Below are 26,154 nucleotides of genomic sequence, written 5' to 3'. Positions count from 1 at the left end.
AACAAGTAAAAATAAATTTTTGATTTGAGACATCGTGAGAATTTTATTGATTTCTATTATTTTATTATTGCCCTTCTACGTGACTTTACCGAAAGAACCAAGAATACAAGTAAAAATAAACTATTTATATTTTAATCTTGATTTGAAGCTTTCGTGACTGCAGCAATCCATACTCTTTGGTTCTTTCGGTAAAGTCACATAGGTAGAAAACAAATAATAGATCAACGTTTCGATCGCAACAACAAGTGGCCGTCTTCAGGTGCACTCTCATGCTCACAGGTCCTTTGGATTGCACTCTCATCCTCACAATCGCTGGCCCCACCCTCTTGCCCGATGCAGCAACCCAATCCCCCCCCCCCTCTCGGGTCAATATAATTCCTCGTCCACAGCAGTCCGATTCTTTCACCTGAAGACGGTCGCTTGTTGTTGCGATTGAAACGTCGCGATCTATTATTTTCTCTACCTACGTGACTTTACCGAAAGAACCAAAGAGTATTTATATTTTACCAGCCAAGGTCCACTGAGCTACATACCTCTTTTTAAGAAGCGACCTGCCCACAAATGATAGCTCAACGAACTAGCGTATCACGTGGAGCATTATAATGTGAAGCGGCAGGACTTCAAACGATGAGTTCACATCCCAGCCTGGTCACATTGACCCGTGACCCCTGCATGGTCAGTCACGTGGTCGCTATCTGGTGAGACTGTACCACGTGGTCTGGGTAATCAACACTGCATACCTGTCTTACGGACATCCTGGCACCTGCCTTAGGAATGTGGAACTTATCCGACCTCTTTAAGACCACCAGTGTAGATTAACAATGCCGATTTGAAGATGTATTTGTTTTTATGCCAGTACTGATGAAGGTTAAACACTTAAAAGGAATACTATTCATTTAGGTCGTTGGATAAACGTCGACTCTAGATGGCAACAGCGTTTTGTTTCTCTAGCCTGAATTGTCGGCAAAGGTGTAACGTTTTGCTTTGTGCCTGACAGGTTATTTGATGATGGTGCTGCTGTGTTGGCAGTGGTGCACAAACACAATGAACGACAACAAAAACTCAACACGTTTGTCAATACCTATTAGCGCGGTTGGCTGCGTATGGTGCGAAAGAAGCTCAACATACATACAATAACACATACAATAACAACACCGTGGCCTTAAAATACAAATATAACAGGTGTCTTTTTGAGTACTGTGCCTCCTGCGCTATGAAGTAGGACCATTGCCTGAAACGTTGCCCATCTATTACAAATATGTTCCTTTTCAAGCCACAGTGTTATAGACAAATATGTTGAATTCTGATTTAAAGCTTTCGTGACTGCAGGGATTCATCTTCTTGGTTCTTTCGGTAAAGTAACGTAGAATGGAAATAATAATAATAATAAAACATAAGAAAATAATTCTCACGACGTTTCGGCCACAATGCAAACAGCCGTCTTCAAGTGAAGAACAGGGCTGTCGAGACAACTCTGTCGACAGATTTTATTATGTTTTATTTTTATTAATTTATTATTTCCATTCTACGTGACTTTACCGAAAGAACCAAGAAGATGTTGAATTCTCTTTTATTTGTGTCTGTGGTTTTTTTTCCTATTCGGGATAGTTTCAGTGGAAATAAAATGCACTTGTGAATTGTCAGCAGTGTATTTGTTTTATAGAATTAATCAGTAACATGGTGGCTGCTCGCTGCCCATCTGATGCTGCCCTTTGCTGAGCACGTGCATTCTTTACAAAAAAAACGAAGAGAAGCATAAACCAAAATCCTCACCGCATTCATTTTGAACATTGCTTTGCAACCGAAATAGAATGCGGAAAGTAGGCGAATGCTTTGGAGAGTCGCCTGGGCCCTGCTTGTCTTGACTCAATGCTGCTGCATGTATGCACTCCCAGAAGGCCGTGCGGCTGACGGGTCACGTAAGAGCTACTTTTGTTTTCGTTGTTATGTGGAGAGACTGATACAAAAAGGAGACGTGGTTATCAGCTTATTTCAGTGCTCGAAAGAAGATCCACTACCTTTCTGCCATAAGGGATTAACAATAACAAAAATTATGAATTCTGTGTTTTTTTAATATAAAAAATTTGGATCATTTTCTCTGGCCTAACGAAACTATTTAACTGTTTTTCCAACTTTTTTATTTGACCAGGTAAGGCCCAAATAAGTGACCTGGCCACGAATGATAGTTCAACGAAGTGGCTGATGTGAAAATGTATAACAGCCATATACTCTAAATCCCCCTTCCCCCCCCCTCCAACGACACACTGCTCATGAAAGTGCCCCTGCCGTGTTCGACAGCATGGGTTTCCCTCCCGTTGCGAATGAATGCCCAGTGATTAATCCCCGCCTTTGTTATTTTAATTCACGAGTGAACAATGGCGCGTCGAGATTTTCTCATGTTTTTTTTTTATTGAACTGTAACAGCGCGGAGGCTTTGATGATGTGAAGCGACGGTGCCTCTTTGCTTTGCCTGGTTCTGAAACGTCCCTCTTTTCCTTTCGCTGCCTGACCCAAAGATGTCGCAGAGAAACTGCCTAAAGGTCAGTACGCCTTTCCCTCACGTGCCATTCCTAGCGGGCTGTCTTTTTTTTTACTTCACATCGAATGTGCTGCGTGCTAATTCGCTCTGCGTGGTCGGTCGCGGTTGGGTGCACGACCCCCAGGCAACCCCCCCACGCCCCCCCCCCCCCGAGATGCTACAAGGCGGCCGGATCAGTCGGCCCGTGTAAAATATCCGCAATCGACTCTCTGGAAACCAGACGTGGCATTCTACGGCACGATTCGTCTCCGTGTGTGAATCCCATTCGTAGCATCTTGGGCGCGGTGCTGTCCACGCCACCCCCTCGTGTGCCGTGCCAGCCATCGTGGGGTGCTCACCAACAGCACTTGCCCTGACAGTCTGTTAAGCCTGTACAGGGGATCTTTGCCTATATATATATGCAGTACGATTGTGGCTTTGACTAAAATCACCTGCAATGCACCCCCATCTCGGAAGCTAAGCAGCTTTTGAGCCTGGATAGCTCTGATGGGCGACGGGTTGCTATCGGCAACTGCGATGCCATGCGGCGGGGGTATTGCAGCAAAATCCATATCTGCGTTGCACTCCCCGTCTTCATCAATCCGCATCGACCGGCATGGTGAAAAATGGTCAAATTAACCCCCGTGACCCCAAGGGGGCCGTACACGTACGTAGCCAACGGATGAACGCGGTTGGCTACGTATGGTGCAAAAGAAGTTCAGCATGCATACATAATACACACACACCTACCGCACACACAATCTCCTGCGGGCTTCGTGCGTCGTAAAGTCCACTGCAGGTGGAGCAGTGGGCACAGCGGTTGAACGCTCTGTGCCGTGAACCCCGCGTGACCTGAGTTCACATCCCGAACCGGTCACGGAGGGGCTTCCAATTCAGCAATCCCCTCGCATTGACCAACAGGGTGAAGTATGGTCAAACAACACTGCCCCACCCCCCCCCCCTGCGAGACCAATGCGGTGTTGCGAGGAAGCCCTTGTCGAGCAGTGGATCAGCGGCAAGGCTGTACAATAGTCGATGATTGGGATCTTAACGTGGCAGGAAAGAAACTCGCAAGGTACGGGCTTTCGAATGCTTTGCACGAGTGTGCATTTTCGACACGCGCTACTGCCCGCGCGTGTGTGTGTGTACGGTTCACGCTCGCCAACCTCCCCCCCCCACCCTTTGTCGATTTCAGCAGTGGTAGGCTGCCGAATTTTTTTTTCCCCTTTGACGTTCGCCGTTTCACTGCGAACCGATTATTTTTTTTCTTCTACCAAGGCAACAAAATGGAAAGAGACCGACGCTCCTTACGTGCTATGATGCGGCGTGATCACGCTTAGCGGAAATTGGTACGCTGTTATATATTTTTAAATAAATAGTTTCAATTCAATTGCCAGCCTACCGCTGAAAACGGCAGAGTTGGCAAGTGTGCTCTATATATGAGCCTAAATCAGAGGAACCCACAAGGTGGGTCTGCAGCTTAACATACTGTCCCTGTAATTGCGTGCAGAAGACTTCTTCTCTCGGGCGCTCTGCCATGCCAGCGGCAGGTGATGGAGTGTAAGTAATCTGCTGGGTTAAAGGATTAAGGTCAGGGGGGGCCCCTTCGTGGTTTGACCAGACCCCCCCTTAGCGAGAGTAAACAAGCATCGGTAGTTCTTACTTCAGATGTAACTGCGCATACAAGGGGGCGGGTGGCCAGCACCACGCTCGGCCGCCTTTGTCTCCCTCGCAGCGATGTTTCCACACCACACCAGGTACTGAGTCGACCTAGGGGAGGACCAGGACCAGTTCAGATAATCGTCACTGCTGTCGGTGGCTGGGAGCGGGAATCGAACCCAGCTCGCCAGGTTCGCAACGCGGCACGACCAACCGCTACGCCACTGCTCCCCACGGCGCATGCACACACACGCACACACAAAGATAAAGATCCCCCGTATAGCCTTAACAGACTGTAGGGGCAAGTGCTGTTCGCGAGCACCTATGAAGGCCAGAACGGCACACGAGGGGGTGGGTGGCCAGCACCACGCCCGACCGCCTTTGTCTCCCCAGTGGCGATGTTTACACCCCGCACCGGGTACTCATGTTGAGGCTGAGTCGACCTAGGGGAGGCCCAGGACCGGTTTAGATAATCGTCACTGGTGTTGGCCGTGAGCGGGAATCGAACCCGGGTCGCCGGGTTCATAGCGCAGCGCACTAACCGCTACACTACTCGTGCGCACGCACACATGCGCGCAACACGCACGCACACACACACACACAACACCCATACCCGGTGTAACGTCTTGAGCTCAACTCCTGCCGCTGCCTTCCTCTGCGCCGCTCTCCCGCCCCCCCCCCCCCCCTTGCCACGCGCACCTAGATGATTCTAGCGGCTTTATTGATCGTCGCTCCCCCTCTGTGTGGATGGGGGGTGCCAGTCCGTTTAAAAATTTGGAAGCCCTCAGCGCGTTGCATGGGATGTCGAAAGGAAACTCGCGTTGGGGAGGGGGGGGGGGCGGAGGCGATCTTAACCACTTTCTCAACCGACGACGTGCAACTCGTCGGTTTTTATTCCGATTGTGTTCCGACGGCGTGCATGTCCGTCATCAAAACGAAACCGGGAGGAAAACTCAAATGAAATATCTTAATCGGTACCGAAGAGGTGGGGAGGGAGACTTGTTCTCAATTTGGTCTCCGAGACCGTGCTGAGAGCGCCATTTGCACATCAGAGGATCCCGGCAGAGGTCGCAACCGGGTACCCGATACCCGTACCCTACCCGAAACCCGGCTACCCGGGTACCCGTACCCGGCCGGGTACGGGTACCCGTTTGCGACCCTGATGCGGCCGGGTACGGGTAAGGAAAAAAAACCCGTTTGCGACCTCTGGATCCCGGTAACGACGATGAAGACAACTTCTATAGCACCCTAACGTGGCGTGACATTACGAGGGCACCGAAAGATAGTGCTTTTACCGTATTCGAGGCCAATACAATCACCCTATTTTAAGTATATTTAGAGTGTGCAAGTACAGTGGGCATGTTTGAACATTGTTATTGTATTCTGAGGGCAGCATACATTAAGTGGCGAGATTCTTTAAGCATTGCTACGATATGTAATCGTCGTTTGAGATAGATTCTTACGCTCGTGATGCCGATATCAATCAAATCGTGGTGTTAAAATAGATTTTTAAAAATTATTTTCTTGCTTCAATTCATTTTTGTCACTGAAGAATTGGGCCACGTTCACTTTTGCACTAAAATAGAAAATATTAAAGAGAATAAAAGAACAAAACGATGATTATCGACTTGACGTCATTATGAATCTCGTAACAGTCCACGGAACCACATGAGGAGTGGGGTGGCGGGGGGGGAATAGTGATTCCAGGCCAGAAGAGAAATTACGACAATGAAGTATGCATGTTGAACTTCTTTCGCACCGTACGTAGCCAACCGTGCTAGTCGAGGTGCGGGGGAAGGACAACAAAACTAAACACAACAAACAGTTCTCAAGAATGAAGATGCTAAATTGGCCATTTTAATAATACTAATAATTATTAACATTTATAACTTGGCGCATTACATCCATAGTTTCAGTTTTATTTAGTTGGTATAGCCCTGTGAGCCATTCGGCTCTTGAATCGGGTGCAACCTCACACAAAAAAACATGAACAAGGAAACATCTTAAAGTGACTATGCGCAAACAGAAAAATCCAGGAAAAAAACTGCAAAATATTGCAGAAAAAGCACCGTACACCAACGCTGTGTGCAAAAATCCCAGTGGGATGCAAGTCAAACAACAACAACAACCACAAGACAACTTAGATTAAGGCCATCAGTTTAACTCCGTACTACAACAAACAAACATAGATCCCAATGCACCACCATGTATGGCAAGCAGGAGACCAACATAACCTGCACTCACTCAGAACCTGCAGGGTACAAGGCCAATTTAAAGGAGGTGAGTTTTCAAGCTATTACTTAAATATATCTAACGACTCTCTCATTTTTTATTTAAAGCTTTCGTGACTGCAGGGATTCATATTCTTGTTTCTTTCGGTAAAGTCACCAAAAGAACCAAGAATATGACTCTCTCATTAGCAAAGCGTTCCAAATCCTGGGAGCTTCATAGTGGCAAAAGCCCCGATCACCCCAGGAAATGAGCCTTGATCTCGGAATACTGAGAAGGGAGCGTAAATCTTTTATCCACGAACAGGTAAGAAATGTTCCCTGTTGTGCAGTGTTTAGTGTCAGTGATATTGATTGGCTGACTTTTAGAATCAGAATATTTATTGAGACTGGAGGAATCCGATGAGCTATGAAGCTCTTTCACAGATGTCTGGTCGGGGCTGGTCAGAACGTTACAACAACAAACGATACAACTTGGAGTGAAAAGTACAGGAAAGGTAAAAACAGATTACAGAAAAAAACTATGAAACTAAAACAGTTTTTTTTTATTTTACCAGGTAAAATCCACTGAGCTATTACCTATTTGAGAAGCGAAACTTGGCCACAAATGATAGCTCAACAAAGTGGCTTTTCACGTGGACATTCATGGCAGCCAAATAATCGCAACGATCTAAGTTGCGTGTTTCTAAACGTGCGGGGTAAAACCCGAGGACCCGGGAAAAAAAAATCCACGAGATCATGGGGATAGAGAGAGAGAGACACGCAGACTCAACATATACAGCAGGTGTTTGTGAGGCTTGGTCAAGCTTCTGGATGCTGGTTATTACGTACGTGGCCTGTACTCCAGCACTGCTAAGGCAGCGAGAGTTTGGTTGGCGGCTTGCGCGTAAATTTATGAAAAACTCCCCAACTACCCGTGGGCACCGAGGTCGCCACATCTCCCAGCTTGCCAGGGTATGATGGCAGTACAGCAAGTGGGTTAAATACCACCATCTGTACACGCATTGAGCGTTACCTCGCACGTTTAAAGAATAATTGATGGTGTTGGCCAAACATCTCAATATAGGACCAAAGAGCGAGCATGGCCATGGTTGGTATCGGTTCCGGCTGCCATTTCCACTTGTCTGTGAAATTTCTTCACCTCTGCATCGCACTCTCTCCCTCTCTCTCTGGGAGATTAAACATTGTACACGTTACAAATTCCACATTGTTTATTTGCGTTTCATGTTCCAATGCAAGGTTTGCTTTGGTGTGCACTCCAAAGTAAATCTGTGTGTGAACAGCTATGTAGTTTAACACTTAGGCTTTCGCCGACCAATATCATCCAGAACAGGTTTCTTGGATTAGATCGCGTAAATTTATGCGAATTAACCCAAAAAAACCTGTGTTACAAACAGCTGTGTACATTACGCATCAATTCCTGCAGCTGTTAATCCGTAAAATGCTAACACGCGCACATTTAGTAATCACAGTAAGCTATAAATATGCTATTGCAAGTCATTAATTCTAGATTTGAAGTTTTCGTGACTGCAAGGGTCCATACTCTTTGTTTTTTTCGGTAAAGTAACGTAGAAAATAAAAATAAATTAAATCACGACGTTTCGGAGGCAACACAAGCTTCCGTCTTCAGGTGGCACCGTCACAGCAAAATTACCGTATAAAGTGGGGAGAACTCTAAGAGACACGAAACTATATACAGGTTAAGGGGGGGGGGGGGGGAGCCAGGATGGGCCATGGGGGAGTGTTAAGTTAAGCCTCCTTTTGTTTTGCATAACACGGTGGTGTAATGGACAACTTTATAGAAAGTCAAAGATCCCATCTATAGCCTTAGACTGTTGGCCCAAGTGCTGTTAGCAAGCACTTATGAAGGCCTACACGGCACATGAGGGAGTGGTTTGCAGCGGTACTCATTTGAGGCTGAGTCGAGACGGGGGAGGCCCAGGACCCGTTCAGATATTCGTCACCAATCGGTACCACGGATACAGAATCACACCATTGGACGCGCAATTTTATATTTTCTCTACTGGACAGTGACTCAATAAAATAAAAATTACGCAACAGCACAACAAATGCAATAACGATTAAATCCGCATAATTTTAATGGGTACCATATTTCTCGGGCAAATTGCATATCTCCAAAGATATTACGTCCGTGACATCTTACGACTTACTGCAGGGTGTGATCGCCCGAATTATCTTGACCAAAAGTGTGCCTTGTAAAATTGCAAACGATCTTCGGAGTAAATGACTTTTTAAGGCTTTTGTTTTCCCCGTGGACTCCTTTCCCGGCCTTCGTAGTGACAAAAAAAGCCTGCCGCATCGGACGGCAAAGACTTGATGGTAATTTCTCATAATTACGTTGCTTCCACACCACGGCTCAATGTTGCGTTTACATCCTTCGGGGAGTGCTTTGAAATTGGGATCCCCCAAGCCTGGTTAGCACAAAAGCAACAACAACGCTAAAAATGTTGCGCTGTCATTTAATTGCAGGATAATTCATATCCACGTACGGCAATCGCAGTCTGTTTACAGGCATGCATTCAAAAAGCAAGCCGATTATTAAGTATTATCTTCAGCTTTACGATGTATGACAAAGATTACTGTTAAATCAACAATCCGACATATGTGTAGTGGGTTCAACTGAGTCGCAGACGTAGACTTGGAGGCAACACATTTATTTAACTCCAACACACGGGGTAACTTCCCCTTAACAGAATAACAACCTATGGTGGTGACCACCAGGCTAGCTACACTAGTTACCACGTGACTGGTGTAGCTATCCAGGTGGTGACAACCAGGCTACTATACTAGTTACCACGTGACTGGTGTAGCTATCCAGGTGGTGACAACCAGGCTAGCTACACTAATTACAACGTAACTACTACTACGGACCAAGACCAACAGCTGGGGTCCAGATCCACGTGTTGGAGACTCGTTGAACGGAGAACGTAGACGAAGGTTTCTTCAGAATGAACAACAACGCCGGCCCCCCTGGGGACCCGGCTTATATTCTCTGCGGCGTGGCTGGTTCCGCCTTTGGCCACGCCCACCTTCCAGAATCCTCGGGAAGGATCTGGATGCTAACCACGTGACCACCCCTAGCCCCATCTAGGGGCCCCTTTGTAGACTTAACTGGTCACGTGTCCTCCCGGGTCAACCAGAGTGCCATGGCCTCGAGTAACCTCCTCCTACGGCCTGCACTCCCACACCCTGTCCTGTAGGGGCTGGCACTGCACGCCAAGCGTGGTGCTATCTAGTGCTATCACTCAGCGCTCTCCAGGCCCCTCTAGGGCCGGTACTATACCTACACCATTGTAGTATCCGCGATGTCGTTACACCGCACACCGTGCTTCTCTCGGGCCGGCACTATACAGTGACATCCCGCGATGTCACTACATATGTATGTGAATGTGTAGGCTTGCATATTCTTGTTTTTTTCGGTAAAGTCACGTAGATAGAAAACAAAAATCGAAATTAAAAGCAAAAAAACCCACAACGTTTCAATCGCAAAAAGACCGCTTGTGTTGCGATCGAAACGTCGTGGGTTTTTTTAATTTTAGTTTTCTATCTATGTGACTTTACCGAAAGAACCAAGAATATGAATTCCTGCAGTCACGAAAGTTTTAAGTCTAAATTTAGGTTTGCAGAGTTTGATCCTGGAAAGGGCTTGTTCGAGTCTCAAGACTTAATTTGCCATGAGGATCATGCATCGAGATATTGGGCCAATTGCGATTTTATTTTTTGCATTTTGTTGCACGTGGGAAGAGACCCCGCAACCTACAATTTGGACAACGACGACAACAACAACCAATGTAGCTCACAGACAAATCACAAATATTTCCGGCGTATCACCATCTGTAGGCCACTTCGCAAACCGACTCAGTTCAGCAGTCTTGCAGCACAAGGACAAACACGATTTCTTCACCAACCAATTCTACACCGAAGCCAATGTGCCGGATTAACGGCGCGTAGCGTAGACGAGCAGGATAATATCTTACAGCCGAGCGGTGTCACGGTAAGATTATTATCTGGGTGTGTATGGTAGTCGGTTGTAATTTTAACATATCCCCCATCTTAGCTGCAGTGAATAATTGCGTGCTTAATAATCATCTCCAGGTCTTTAAATCACCCAGAATGCCCCCTTCCCCCCTCCCCAGATCTCATCAGATCTTGAAAAGCTAAGCAGCGTCAAGCCTGGATAGTGCTTGGATGGGTGACACTGATGTGCAGAGGAGAGGCATTGCCAAAAATACGTTTGCAGTAGGAAGGCGATGTTTGCTGTGTGTGATCCCAAAAATTGAGACATTTCAATCTAGATTTGAAGTTTTCGTGACTGCAGGCATCCATACTCTTTGGTTTTTTCGGTAAAGTCACGTGGGTAGAAAATATATTTTTACAGTAATGGGATCTTTTGGCCAATGCCAATTGCATTGTATGATTTATTTTTGCTATGGGAGAAGAAAACGAGAAAACCCGGAGGAAACCCACGTGGCACAGGGGAGAACGTTCATCCATGCTCCACGCAGAAAGATAACCCGAGTCGGGAATTGTGCTACAGCCCCTTTTTGTGGCTACGAAGCATAAGTGATTCCACTGCGCCAACCTGCCACCCAGTGGCGGGCATGCGAATGCCTGTTCCTCTTCAACGTTTAACATTCCCTGCGTGCGTCGCGTTGCTTTGCATCCGCCAGTGTCCCTGGAGTGGGAGGTGAGCGAGGCGGCGCGTAAGGATCTCCTGGAAGCCCTGAAGCTAAAACACCAGGAGCTGGCTCATCGCCTGGAGGAGCGCACGAGCGAGCTCAAGCGCCTGTGCTTGCGGGAGGCTGTGAGTCACCCCCTCCCCCCCGCAACATTTCCCTCCTCCACTGCCCCCATCTGCTTCCCCTTTCCCCCCCCCGCAACAGTGCCCCCCCCCCCCAAATTGCAATGTTCAGCCCATGCCGTTCACGGACTGTGGCGTCACAGGACATGCAAGGGCTGTGTCGGACACCGAACCCGGTGCGCCCGCTCGGCCTGCGTCCCAGCTTGCCCCACTGGGCACGCGGCTAGAAAGCCCCTCGCCTTGCATGTGTGCGTGGCGACTCCCGGCTGCTCCGTTTGGCCTTCGCGCGACTGCTCCCCTACGTTTGTGCGCGGCGTGCCGGGCTCCGGCGACGTAAGAGACACGTGGCCGTGCGGCGCGCCGACTTCCACAGGAGCTGACGGGCACGCTGCCCGTCGAGTACCCCAAGGGGCCCGGGGAGAAGCTTCCCGCGGTGCGACGGCGCGTGGGCACCACGTTCAAGCTGGACGAGAACAAGGTGTTCCCCAAGGTGGAGGTGAGCTCGCCCAGACGCAGTGGCGGCACGGTGGCCCAGGGCAGACTCCTCCTGGACGCTTCGTTACTAAACCACCCTTCCTTCCCCCCCCCCCCAACCAGTCGATGTTAACTACCTCGCCTGGTGTACAGGAGGCCGTGGGTTCGATCCCGGCCCTGACGCCTGCTGCTGCTGTATATTTGGAGTTTGCGTGTCTCTCTCTCATCATCACGGTGGCTAGGAGATGTTAACTACCTCGCCTGGTGTACAGGAGGCCGTGGGTTCGATCCCGGCCCTGACGCCTGCTGCTGTATATTTGGAGTTTGCGTGTCTCTCATCATCATCACGGTGGCTAGGAGATGTTAACTACCTCGCCTGGTGTACAGGAGGCCGTGGGTTCGATCCCGGCCCTGACGCCTGCTGCTGTATATTTGGAGTTTGCGTGTCTCTCATCATCATCACGGTGGCTAGGAGATGTTAACTACCTCGCCTGGTGTACAGGAGGCCGTGGGTTCGATCCCGGCCCTGACGCCTGCTGCTGTATATTTGGAGTTTGCGTGTCTCTCATCATCATCACGGTGGCTAGAAAATGTTAACTACCTCGCCTGGTGTACAGGAGGCCGTGGGTTCGATCCCGGCCCTGACGCCTGCTGCTGTATATTTGGAGTTTGCATGTCTCTCATCATCATCACGGTGGCTAGGAGATGTTAACTACCTCGCCTGGTGTACAGGAGGCCGTGGGTTCGATCCCGGCCCTGACGCCTGCTGCTGCTGTATATTTGGAGTTTGCCTGTTTCAACATCACGGTGGCTAGGAGATGTTAACTACCTTGCCTGGTATGCAGGAGGTAGTGGTTCGGATACCAGCCCTGACGCCTGCTGTATATTTGGAGTTTGCTTGTTTTTCTCCCCGTGGTCGCGATAATTAATTTGTTAATACTATACAAATTTTTTTTATGTTACTAGGTTCCACTGAGCTATATAGCTCTTATTTTTTAGAGGCAACCTGGCTATCACGAATGATAGCTCAACGAAGTGGCTTATCTTGTGGACATTAATTGCAGCCAAATACTCTTAAACGCATGTCGTTTATAAATGGACGGTCCAATGCTCCAGCCGGACCATTAACCATCAACGCTCAATTAAGTCACCCGTCATAAACGAGCCACTGTTCGGCCAGCCTGTGTGAAAGTGGTTTCCGTGATGGCCTGGAAAGGATGGCCTGCGAATGTCATTGGATACTAGGCGTCGCGTTTATTATAGGGCCACATCTTTAAATGGCATCGCACCACGCCGTGCGTAGACTTTTCAAGACGTCAGATCGGATCAAAATCCACCCTTTCAACAGATGGCCTGGGATAGCCGAGAAACATCCATTCGTTGTGGTCTTCTTCAATCGGGTTCCACTCGCCGAATTCAAAGCTCGCCCATGCCAATGTTGCCAATCGGCAATTCTGCGCAGAGGCTAAATATTGACCCCAGCCGTCGTCCCTCAGAGAGAGTGTGGGCCCCACCAAGGGAAACGCGGAAGAGATGAGCGCGATGCCCCCAATGCTCAATTGAGAGGGGAGACACTTTAATTTTGATGTGAACTCAATACGCCACGGTTGTTTAAACAATAATAACAGTGCAGTGCTGGGATGGCGTTTAGGGGCAATAATACATCGTCCTTTGGTACCTGGGCAAATTGGCTTTTGATGGTGTAATGCCTATTGTGCGTGGGGGGGGGGGGCGATCTCCCAGTGATACGGAATGAAACTCACAAGCAGCTTGAGAAGCATCTTATATAAAACGCGTTATTACGACAATGTACAGCCATCAAGTGTCAGAAGTAACGATGCCGTTGTGTATTGCGTAGAGTAATGCCATTATTAGTGATGCTCATTATATTGAAATAGGAGAGGTGGAAAGCGGAGTCAAAGTCGCAAAATGGGAATTGAAATAGGCCCTAACTACAGTGCCAATTTGGACAATTATACAGACGTTGATTGTAATCCATTTGGTCAAACCCACTTCTGGATGAAGGCTTCCTCCGCAGTCAGGGGAAGTTGGTTGACCATACTTCACCATGGCAGGTCAGTGCAGATTGGTGGAAAGGGGTGGGGTGGGGGGGGAGATGCCCAAGGCCACTGCGATACACCAGGTATGGCACTCACACTCGGGTTGCTTGGTTAAAAGGGCAGTGTGATAACCACTATGCACCGCTGATTTACCCCCGTGTTGCACACATACATTACCAAATCGCAGTATTTAAGGTAGGCAAGCTTACAATGCTTGGTGGATTCTATTCCTGCGCATGCTCGCAATACATTCAGGAGCTAAATGGCAACAGAGGGGTCTACTAGCCACGACGAGAGAGCTTCAGGGTAGAGAAGTTCGTGTAGTATTCATATTCCTCCGTTGAAGGAGCACAGAATACAGTGGTTTACTATGTGGGGTCCATAGTTTGGGTTGCGTGGCCACAATCGTACCACTGCGGCTTGCGCGCCTTTCATTTTCCATTCACGAAGGAGATGTGCGCATCGGCACGTGTTGACCTTCTGACGCGATTGAAGGTCACCACCAGCGGTTGTCTTTCAAGGAATTATTAACAAGGCATTCCGCACGGTGAAACCGTGCCCTCCGTTCGTTCCCAGTGACACGGGCGGATGACGCCATGCGATTTGTCAGGTGTTGATTTACCGGAACGAGGACGTCGAATGAGACGCGTTTTCATGAAGACGTCTCAGGACGTCAGGGGGCAACGAAACGGCTGCTGGCTGCCGGGGCTGTGGGCGATCCATTAAATCTGTTATTACACCCGCGACCACGCCGTGACATTCATTTAGATTTCACTCTGGCCCCAGGCTGCAGCCTTTGGAGGCTCGGTGCTCAATAACGTCTCCCTGCAAATGTGGCTTTGGTGGCAGTGATGATGATGATGATAAAATAGCAGTGCCGCTCAGCGTTTCTGGTACAGCTGCACGTACAGAAAAGAGGCAAATCAACCCGATTTATTTTGGCATCCGTTAGAAATTTTTGCATCTTATGGGGCACTCAAAATTGTACCTTGGGTGTGAGTATACACATTATATATGTATGATGTTTTATCGCAATTCCAAGCACTTTTTACACCTTAAAAAATCCATGTAACCTAAAAAATGAATGCGGGCTGCAAGCATAGCTAATACCAAGATGGCAACACGTTGACTCTTAATTGTGTTCGAATATATTTCCTTGTTTTCACCGTAGGGCTCCGGCCACATTATCCTCCAATGTCGTGAGAGGGCTGCTCAGCGTACGTCGCAATTGGGCAGCAGTCGTCAATGACAGCTACGCTATATTGACGAGACCTAATAATACCGATTACAAAACTGGGATATCTGCAGTGTCCTTGTTATCCTTCTGCTGCCGAATAAATTACAGAGGAGCACACAATGAGCTCCTTAGGACATGGGTCCTAGTACAGACAGGGTCCGTGCCTGTACGATCAACAGTTCACCAGCATTGACTCAAGCAAGCCCGACTGCTGGCGAGACCCTTGGATGTCAAAACACACTTCGCTCATCTCCAATCCATGCTGCTGAAATTACGCACTCCCAGAATGCCGTGCAGTTGATGGGATGTGTAAGAACCACTTGTTTTTTTAATGCGGAGAGACGGACGTGGAGTCGTGTGGTCTGCTAATTTAGTTATATATATTCTCCACAACGACGCGAATGATCATCGAGATGTTAGCCCTTTGGATCTGGTGGCTGTAACAGGCTGTGTGCAGGCTATATGCACGAACACTACCGCCATCTTATCATACAAATCGTGCTGGGACTTCTTGCTGTGCATTTTGCTGCGTAATCATGTGATTGTCGTTTGCTTCTGTTCTGAGGCAGTGTTTCCCATGATAGCGGGGAAACCGTTTTGTACAACCATCATCATGGCCAATGTAAACGATGATGCTACGTGACCAACTCCCCATCAACTCCCTTCCTTCTGCCAGATCCCACAACGGTTGCAATCAACACCTCCCGTGACCCTTTCCCTGCCCCCAACCCTGCAAGATCCTCTCGTGGTATCACGGTAGGCCCAGCCTTAGGCCCGGCCTTGTCCTTCCGACTAGCACGGTTTGCTACGTACGGTGCGAAACTCGTCAAACATCCATACCTCTTCTCTCGAGCGGGGCGCTAACGCGGGCGCTGCCGTGTGGTCTGCCAGCAGGAGGAGGACGTGGAGCGGCTGGAGCGAGAGTTCGCCATTCAGCAGAAAATCGTGGAGGCCGCGCACAAGCTCGCGCGGGACCCCAACATCACGAAGAAAGTTCGCAAGAAGCGGAAGGCAGCCTACACGCAGGTACCCGCACGCCGGCAGCCGTACGACGACGGTGGTGGGTGCCATGCAGGGGCCCGGTTACACGTGGCGTCGCACGCACGTAAATGTCTGCCGACTTTCTGGCAGCCGCAGGAACTTGGCGAAGTACAAAACGTGGCCCGCGTAAAAAAAAATTAACGTGGGCGTTGTGACACCGTCCAAAGTGAAATATCGATCAACGGGGATATGCCAGGTCTGCGCTTGTCGTTAATTGCGGCCGCCGATTGAGTGCTCAATTTTCGACAACGGACATAAAAACTAAAACTCTTCTCAATCGTCAAGAACACTTTGGCCTTCAAAAGAGATCCTATTTATAATGGGGATGGCGTTCCTTCACAGCGAGAGGCCGGTAGAGGTGCAGTTGCTTGTCACCGTTACTTCGTCTCGACATCGTCCCCAAGCCTCCACGGCCGTCACGGGGATTTTTTTAACAGCAGTGGTGAAGCACACACGCGTCACGTATTTTGCGGTTAATGGACCCGCCACATTAATCAGGACGGTCTGCCGCATTCAAATCGCAGGCATCCCGAGTCATCGTCCCCCCCCCCCCCCCGCTGTTCCAGAGTGAGAGGATACGGTGCATCTCAAGTCGAAATAATTAGGTGATAACAAGTATAACCCGTAAAAACAAAGTTTTTCACTATAAATCCTTTATATGCGTGGCGGCTAGAGTCCTCTCGTCCTCTGGCTTGAGATGGCTGCCACCTATGGGTCAGATGATTGCATGGCACCATTAAGCAATTGGTAATTAAATATAATATTTTTGTCCTAAAAAGTGTAAAATTTTGGAAAAATGTTTTCACAAACATTAATTGTCACGCACAACGAGTCTGTGTGGAAAATGTCAGCTCGATTGGATCACGGGAAGTGGGTTAAAAAACGACTGAAAGATTTGCACGGTCCTAAGCAAGCAAGCGAACTTAATATAAAGGATTTAAAAATAGTGGGCGTCGTTAAGATTGCTCACTCCTCCATCCGTTGGTATCGACGCGCACGCACACAGGACGCGCGTCGCCTGCAGGCCATCGAAGACGCCATCAACGAGCTGCGGCTGCGCGTTGGCAAGAAGCCAACGGAGCGCACATCGGTCATCATCACAGGTATGGTGGGAAGAGGGGGGCGGGGGGTGGCTGGCCAAGGGGGAGGCCGTCTCACTGGCACTGGGGCGTCCGTGCGTGCAGAGCTTAGCCGCGTCTCACCGCTGGATGTAGTGGCACTACTGCCATGCACCATCAAATGTTGCCTTCAACAATTGGGGGGGGGGGGGGGAAGGGTGCACATTCTAAATATGGAGAGCCCAAGATAGGATTGCCAAAGATTCACAACGAGTCTCTTCCCGGGTTTGATAGATCGGGTTTGTCCAACGTTGTACAAATTCGGTTTACTTTTTAACATTCCCCCAAGCTTGCTGAGAAGCCAAATCAACTGGCAAATTTGCGTATGGCGTGACAACTTTGTCTGGTGGGGTGGTGGAGGGATTTATTTAAAACTGTACTTCACACCTACCTCGACTATCGAACCCAAAAATAAACTGATTATGAATCATATAGCTCAGGAAACGGCACGGGGAAGCCCCTAGGCTCAGTGGCAGTGCCACTGTGCCTTCTGTTTAAGTGGTGCAAGGTTTGCCTGAATATTCACCAAAAGCATGGAAATATGCCAAATAAATTGAGTCGACTATGATGGGCGCTGTTCAAATTCTTCTCGGAGGGGCTGCCGAAAGTATGACCTGCGCACATTAGGAATGTTTTGACATCGCTAACATTAATTCTAGATTTGAAGCTTTCGTGACTGCAATGATTCATATTCTTAGGTTTTTTCTGTAAAGTCACGTAGGTAAAAAATTTAAATTAATAAAAGTAAAATAAAATAAAAATCACGACGTTTCGGAGGCAACACAAGCTTCCGTCTTCAGGTGGAACCGTCACAGCCACGACAGCTGTATCAAGTAAATGAGAGATTACAAGAGCTACCACTCCGTATATATAATGGTTGAAGAGGGGAAGGGCCAAGTACGGCACACTTTTTATTAATATGGTAAGGTGAGGCTTAAGACTAAGAATAGACTGCATAACAAAAGACTGAGCCTTTGTTATGGAGAGGTGCGGTTTGGGACTACGCCTAGCCTACATAACAAAAGTGTGAAAAAAGAAAAAACTAAACCTGGTAAAACAAAACTGGCTGTCGATCAATAACCTGTAATAGTTGTCTGTCAAATAACATACTTCACCGAGTGCTTTTATACCTTCCCTTGGCAGACGACAGCATCCTGATGGACGACGGCTCGCAATCGGACGGAGTGATTTTGGACGACGGTAAGCGTTATGAACGGAGCATTTCCCCCGAAAGAATACATCTTTGATGAGCGTTTGAATCCGACGCATAGATGTTTTTTCTTGCGCTTTGACGTTGCGTATGAACTTTTACACGAGCGACTGCTCACCGACCTCTTTGGCGGCGGGTGGAGAATCGTCACGCGTCTGGCGATTATTTACCCGTGTCTAAAAGCATTTGCACGCTGTCACGGCAGTGCAATGTTGAGCACACGGGACTTGCAATCCAGGTGGCAGTTAAGCAATGGGGCATGTTTGTTAAATCCCCCTGCCAATCCTCGCCTCCCCCCCCACCACAAATTTTGTCCACCCAGCAGTAACAAAAAAACAATGCACCACAGTTAGTCGATCTGGCAGGTCACGCGCGGTGGTGGGCCAAGCATGTACACATGTAGAACTTCTGTCTTTTAAATACTTTAGCCCGTTAGTATTAGTTATACTTTGTAACGTTAGTATAGTAGACTGTATATCACCTATTCGAGTTTTTAAGATTGCTCAATGTTGAATGTATGCACCTTCCGGCCAGAGTAAATTCGGTGTATGTGTAAACTTCATGGCGATTAAAACCGTTTCTGAATCTGATTCTGAAGCTAACCGTGCTAAAGTCGGAGGTGGCTACTCTCCCACCCCTTTCCAAAATACATCTGGCCGGCGCGATAGAGTCGACCCAGACGCATGTGGTGCGAGCATGGCACCGGCGGGGCAACTTTACCTTCGAGCGAGGCCGTCACGTGCGCACGTTGCGCTGACCGTGCGCGTTGGGTGCCCCCCCCCCCAACCCCGTTGCCTTCTCAGACGAGCCGGTGGGAACGCTGTTCTCCTCCACGCACTCGACACCGCAGAAGCACCCGGCCACGTTCACGCCCGTGCTGCCCCGGCGGTCGGAGAGGACCTCGCGACATCCACCCAGCCAGCGCGGGTACCCCCCAACATCCCTGTCCCGGCAACACGACCACCGCCGCCGCCGCCGTGCGGGTCTCCCGTAGTAGAGAATGGCCCACGGAAGAAGCAGAGGGTCACACACAGCTGCAGCCTCGGAGGAGGATTCAATTTTCAAAGATAGAAAAAACTATGATAATTGTTTTTTTTACCCTTTTAGGAGTCATGTTTGCATTGACCACAATACCTGCGGTCGTTATGCAAACAAAAAACACAACTCTGACAATGTATGCACGGTCCTTGAAGTTGATTGGTCCACACCCGAGACAGCTTTTCTTAGAGCCTAGTCCAGGGGTCGGCAACCTGCGGCTCCGGAGCCGCATGCGGCTCTTTTGAACCTTGACCGCGGCTCCGGGGCGGATGCTAGCGAGGGGAGGAGGCGCACTGTGACACCTGCTCTGGCGTTGCCGCTGCTGACAGGTCGCAGCTCCGCTCCACACTGCCCGCCCGGTGACAGGCAATAACGTTGCCGTTGCTTTGTCACATGTTTGGAAGAAGTAAAAACCTTCCTGGGCAGCAAAGAGCTCACCTTTGCTGAGCTGGAACAGCCAGAGTGGCTGGAAAAATTACATTTTATGGTAGACATGACAGCACATCTAAACACGCTAAATACAACCCTTCAGGGGAAAGGAGGCACAGCCCTGCACATGCTGGAGGAGGTTTTGGCATTCGAGCGCAAGTTGACAGTGTTTGTCAAAGATTTACAGAGAAGTACACTGTCTCACTTTCCCTCTTTGAGAGAGTTCAAACAAAGTCATGATACGATAAATTTGGAATATTTCAAGTCTGCAATCACCACAATGCAAAGTTCGTTTGGGAAACGATTCTGTGAGTTCAGAGAGGAAAAAACGACATTATCCTTCCCTGTCACTCCCCTGGCGATCGATCCATCCCTATTGAATATGACTGCATTTGCAGGTGTAAGTCAACCTGATCTTGAGATGGAACTGGCCGATATAGCCGACAAAGATATATGGGTGTCCAAGTTAAAATGCTTGACCGCTACTCTTGAGGATGTTGCCCGTCAGAAGGCCATTCTGGCTCAGAATCATAAATGGAGTGATATTGAAAACCTTCCCAAACAGGACAAACTTGTATTCGAAACATGGAATGCCATCCCCAACACTTGTATAAACATGAAAAAGTATGCATTTGGAGTCCTGTCGATCTTCGGCTCCACATATGTATGTGAGCAGGTCTTCTCCAACATGAACTATATTAAAAACAAACATCGATCACGCCTCACAGATGACAGCTTGCAAGCCTGTGTGAAAATGAAGGTGACGTCTTACAGCCCTGATGTGCAGACACTGTGCACTGAGGTTCAGGAGCAAAAATCCCATTAACCAGGTAATTTAGCTATTAATTTGCAAAAATATATTTTACATTGTTAAGTGAAAAAGTCCTTTTTTTATTCAGATTGACAGCTGACTGCACGATCCTATATATATAGCAATAAGGTAAGAAACAATAGATGCAGTGTTATATTTGTTTTAAATGTTGCAATGGTTTTGCGGCTCCCAGTTTATGTTTTCCTTCGGAAACGGGTCCAAGTGGCTCTTTATGTCTTAAAGGTTGCAGACCCCTGGCCTAGTCTCACATGGTGTTAGACCAGATGACGCCAAAAGGCGCACAACTCAAAGACAATGCACCATCAGAGTATGAGAGCTCGGGGTAAGCATTTACACCATTGGAACCTCCTTTTCCTGTAGCAAAATATGATTTTAAAAAAAAAACTATTTAAAAAAACCTCACAACGGAACTCAACCAATCGTTAATTGGTTGTTGCATGGAAAGTCCCGTTTAGCCAGTTACTCGGCTACTTTGCAAGGGAGATGGGTATTGGCTCAATAGCCATATCCTCACAAATGTACCGCTAGTTACTTTATTTGGATTCCATAAAGCATCATCATCCCCCCGCCCTACTGCAAAAACGACCCTCCTCAAAACAAGCCTTGAGACTCCGAAAAAAAGCCTTTCTGTGTGGTCACTGGTGACCAGGCTGAGACCATCAATGCTGCTAATCCTGCATAATGCACGGGCATAATGACTTTAAACCCCTCGCCAAACCTCCTACGCATTTCACAAGTAGTACTAATCGCATATCTGCATTTCCCATAAATATGCTAAATTCCTCTTGATATGCAAATTATTTTGTCAAGGCGCCCTTCCCCCCTCCATCCCAGCTTAAATAGTCGCTCCAAGCCTGGGGTGTGTCATTCAGACTCTGTCTTCTCGACAGACCTGTTCTTCACCTGAGGACGGCTGCTTGCGTTGTGGCTGAAACGTCGTGAGAATTATTTTATTATGTTTTATTTTTATTATTTTATTATTTCCATTCTACGCGACTTTACCGAAAGAACCAAGAAGATTAAGGACCTGGTTTTAATCGCAGACAGCTGCCTGGAATCGAGCCCAGGTTCTCAACTGTGCTAGCTCAGTCTTCCAGTAGCCCACCTCCTGACTTTTATTTTTATCACGATTTCATCAACATTCTCGGCATCACCATTGACACGATCGTGATCAGAATTAACCCTTAAGGTCATTATCATCGACTTCATTATGATTGGTCAACGATTTTATCGTCATTGGTGTCACATTCAAAATTTACAAGCATCATCAGTGTATCCCAAACCACCATAAACATCAGCTTCTTCAGCTTTTTCATAAACAACACCACAGACTTAAGTCATCCGTGACTTAAATAGCATTACCTTCCTCACCATTGATATGGGCATCATCATGAACACCACCGGTATTGCCATTGATATCAACTTCATCATTATTAGCATCACCATCATATTTACCATCCTCATAGTTAACATCATCATCTGCATCATCCATCACTCTTACAAAGAGTACTGCCCAGCAGGTCACGGTTTTAGCATGGCCACTCATGCATGTGGGTCATCGATCATGAAGCAGTTTCAGCAATACCAGAATCAATAAGTAATTTGGTCGAGTTGTTGAATGGGCACCACGGTGGCCAGGAGATGTTAACTACCTCGCCTGGTATGCAGGAGGTCGTGGGTTCGATCCCGCCACCTGCTCTATATTTGGAGTCTGCGCGTCTCTCTCCTATGGTCGCTTGGATTTTGACGGGTCCTTCGGTTTATCCCCTCCACGTTTAGAATCAACGTGCGTTTAGACTATTTGGCAACTGCTATAGATTTCCACACAATAAGCCACTTCGTTGAGCTATCGTTTGTGGCCAGGTGGCTTCTGAAAGAAAAAAAAGTTATATAGATCGGTGGGTCTTACCTGGTAAACTAGAAATAGTTTAGTTTTGAATGGGACGCAAATGGCTTTAACCATTCACATGGTTTGAAATTTACTTTTGCTACTGGAAAGCATCTCGGGTTGAAAACGGGTACTAGTGCACTGTGCAGTTTACTCGTACAAGCTGGGTAGAATTGATAGATCAGGGTATTGTTTCTGAGTGTCAAAAAACTCCAAAGCCAGCACCGTTTAATTCTTAGTTTACCCGCTCTGCCATATTTAAAAACAAAACTCGAATTTGTCAAGAATAGTGTGGCCTTGTAGAGAAAGAATATACAAAAGGTGACATTCCAAGCAGCGGCCGTTCGTCATACAAAGGGCCATTTCTCGAAACGACACACACGGGGTGCTGTTGACAAACGTTGAGCATTTTGTTAATCGAATGCATTGGGGCATTTGCGCCGTTCTTGCAGCGCAAGGGTTACACTCGCAAGGAGGCGCCGCGTTTCACAGACGAGTATAGTCGGCAGTGGGGGGGTAGGGCACGAACCTCTCTTGCACGTGGCTTCCCTCACCTTCTGCGCACCTATGCGCTCTCCCACCAGGCCCCCAGCAAGCGTAGCCCAATTATTGACTCTCCTGCCACCTGGCAAATAACCCCTTTTGCCATAACCCTTATCGCGAGCGTAAATCGTAACCTTCCAGCGTCGAAGACTTGCAGCTTTGTCACGGCACCCAGCTCGCCACTGCATCGCACCTCCGTGGTCCCCCACCATTTCTGGACTGGCTCAGCCCTTTATATACGCGAGCAAACAGCCCCCTGCCGCCGTTTTGCCATTGGCTCATCGGCCTCATTATTAGGGGCGGGTCACCTGTTTCAACAACCCCCCCCCCCACCTGGCTTAATCAGCCCTGATCACACGTCTGACAACAGGTGGCTGGCAATTGTATCAGTGGCATACTTCTCTCTCCCGACCAGTTCTACCACCCTTCGTCAAACACGGTAGATACCTTTTGATTTCAAGCTTTCGTGACTGCAGGGATTCATCTTCTTGGTTCTTTCGGTAAATATGATAAAATAATTCTCACTAGTGAGAATTATTTTATTATGTTTTATTAAATTTTATTATTTTGTTATTTCCCTTCTACGTGACTTTAAAATAATAAAAATAAAACATAATAAAATAATTCTCACTCGTGAGAAATATTTTATTATGTTTTATTTATTTTTATTATTTTATTATTTCCCTTCTACGTGACTTTACCGAAAGAACCAAGAAGACGGTAGATACCGCTTAGGCCTGTATCGAGGGGAGTGTTCATTTGTCTTTTGTGACAGTGGTTTTCCCAGTCGTTGGGGGTGTACAGGTTGAGATCAGGAAACCGTACTCTTTGGTTTTTTCGGTAAAGTCACGTAGGTCAAAAAAAAAAAGGAAAATAAATTAAATCACGACGTTTCAGAGGCAACACAAGTGAGATACAGTCATTTTTTTTCACTTGATACAGTAATTTTGCTGTGACGGTTCCACCTGAAGATGGACGCTTGTGTTGCCTCCGAAACGTCGTGATTTAATTGATTTTCCTTTTTTTTTACCTACGTGACTTTACCGAAAAAAACAAATAGTATGGACCCTTGCAGTCACGAAAACTTCAAATCTAGATTCAGAAAACCATTTTTCCCCTCGTTTACCCGGGAGAGCCTCGCCGAGTCTCAAGACTCTTCATTCAGGAGGGTCTTGCCAAGTTCACGCGGTAGGTGGGGGAGCGATGTTGCACTGCGAAATTCCCAAATCGAGTAACTTGCAGGTAATTTATTTCAGCATTGGAATGTTTTGACCTAAACCAGTTACAATGTGCAGGGGGGGCGGGGGGCGGGGGTATGGGAGGAAACTGGAAAACCTGGAGTAATCCCATGCAGAACCCGGAGTAATCACATACAGAACAAGGGGAGAGACAACGTACAAACGGCACGCAGAAAGGCATCCGAGTTTGTAAATTGAACCCGGCAACTTCTTGCCGCGAGGCACGAGCGTTACGCGATCCACAAATACGAAGGGGACGTCACGGCGATACCACTCCAATGCTCCTCCTGACGCGGCTGACGCGGCTTGAACCACCCGAATGTGAAATTGTAGTTGTTTGCTCTGCATCGACATCAGCCGCCATACGAAAGAGGAAGAAGACGACGATGAGTGTTACCACCGCTGCTGGCTTTATCACGGGCGGCTGAACCCCGGATGTTTTTTTTTGCGCTACTGCTGCTGCTGCTGCTTGGTGGTGGCGGCGGTGATGCCGGGTGAGCGCTCCGGCACGGCGGCGTTTGCTCCCCGAGCCGCCGGGCGACCGCTCGCGCCCTCGCGATGATCCCCGACTTGACAGCGCGCGACGCTCTCCGCCTGTGTGCGCCGCAGATCCCAGCGCTACCTGCAGACGGGGACCACCGGCGCCCAGTCCCCCTCCTCCACCTCCACCTGCTCACCGCAATACAGCCCGCAGATCCGGTACGGCAACCCCCGCGGTCGATCGTCGTCACCGCCATCGTCGTCACCACCGTCATCGTCATCATCATCATCAGCGGCCTCGTCAGTCATGAACTATCCACTGCTGGATGAAGGCCTCCTTTTCCAAGTCGCCTCCATTTGTCATCCAGCGCCTGGCTCATGGCTGGTTTCATCGCTCCGTCTCCCCAGCGGATGCCCTCTTGAATGCATTCCATCCCTTGGCTGCCACTGTTGTTAGCCTTGACCACGCCCATCAACCCTTCGAGTGACGTGTTCTGACCGAGCCCGCTCACTCTTCTCAACGTTGTAGTTAGGATGCTGCTGTCATTTACCTGAATCAGAATCAGAATTTTGATTTAAAGCTTTCGTGACTGCAGGGATTCATATTCTTGGTTATTTCGGTAAAGTCGCGTAGGTAAAAAAAAAAGGAAAATACACCTGATGATGATTGCTTGTGTTGCAGTTGAAACGTCGTGAGAATTGTATTGTTTTATATTTTTTTTTTGTTTCCCTTCTACGTGACTTTACCGAAAGAACCAAGAATCAGAATCTTTACTTATCCTGAAAGAATCCGACGATATTTTCTTTAATCAAATGAAATGTGTTCCTCATTTCGTCTCTCAATGTCGTTTCTGGTCGTGGGCCTTTGCCTTTCTATCGGCTTCATCCTCACACTCTTTAGAAAATACAATGAAGTCAGTGATTGAAAATTCGATTTTACATCAGCGTCGATTCAACCCCCTCACCCCCCAATGCAAATGTTTGTAGGCCAACGTAAAACAAGAATTTTACGACAAATCATCATTAAATTGACACAGCAGATTATACCAACACTCATCTCATCAGCGATTGGTTCACTCTCCCTGGTGGATACATATCCAACGGCAGTGGCATTGAGCAAGCTGTTGGCGGTGGTACCGCTGGCGAGATATTAACTACCTCGCCTCGTATGCAGGAGGTCGTGGGTTCGATTCCTACGCCTATATATTTAGAGTTTTTGCGTGTGACTCTCCCCGTGGTCGCGTGAATTATTCTCTGGGTCCGTTTTTTCCCCTGCACATTTAGAATCAACATCACGCGTTTCGAGTTTTCGGATGCTATAAATTTCCATGTGACGATA

At 48.0% G+C, this 26,154-nt stretch overlaps 1 protein-coding gene across 1 annotated transcript in view; it reads left to right on the top strand.

Annotated features, from left to right (window-relative positions):
- LOC144947155 (FERM domain-containing protein 4A-like) overlaps nucleotides 1–26,154 on the top strand; it is a 289,753-nt gene that overhangs the window by 262,633 nt on the left and 966 nt on the right. The window contains exons 15-22 of the mRNA XM_078876349.1: nucleotides 2,517–2,540; nucleotides 11,097–11,230; nucleotides 11,601–11,723; nucleotides 15,890–16,024; nucleotides 17,046–17,142; nucleotides 18,301–18,357; nucleotides 19,171–19,294; nucleotides 24,945–25,115. Coding sequence (XP_078732475.1) covers nucleotides 2,517–2,540; nucleotides 11,097–11,230; nucleotides 11,601–11,723; nucleotides 15,890–16,024; nucleotides 17,046–17,142; nucleotides 18,301–18,357; nucleotides 19,171–19,294; nucleotides 24,945–25,115 — 865 coding nt within the window. The remainder of the gene's footprint in view (nucleotides 1–2,516; nucleotides 2,541–11,096; nucleotides 11,231–11,600; nucleotides 11,724–15,889; nucleotides 16,025–17,045; nucleotides 17,143–18,300; nucleotides 18,358–19,170; nucleotides 19,295–24,944; nucleotides 25,116–26,154) is intronic.

The sequence above is a fragment of the Lampetra fluviatilis genome, chromosome 44, assembly GCF_964198595.1.
Source record: "Lampetra fluviatilis chromosome 44, kcLamFluv1.1, whole genome shotgun sequence".
Classification (NCBI taxonomy): domain Eukaryota; kingdom Metazoa; phylum Chordata; class Hyperoartia; order Petromyzontiformes; family Petromyzontidae; genus Lampetra; species Lampetra fluviatilis.
This window is presented reverse-complemented; position numbering and strand designations above follow the sequence as displayed.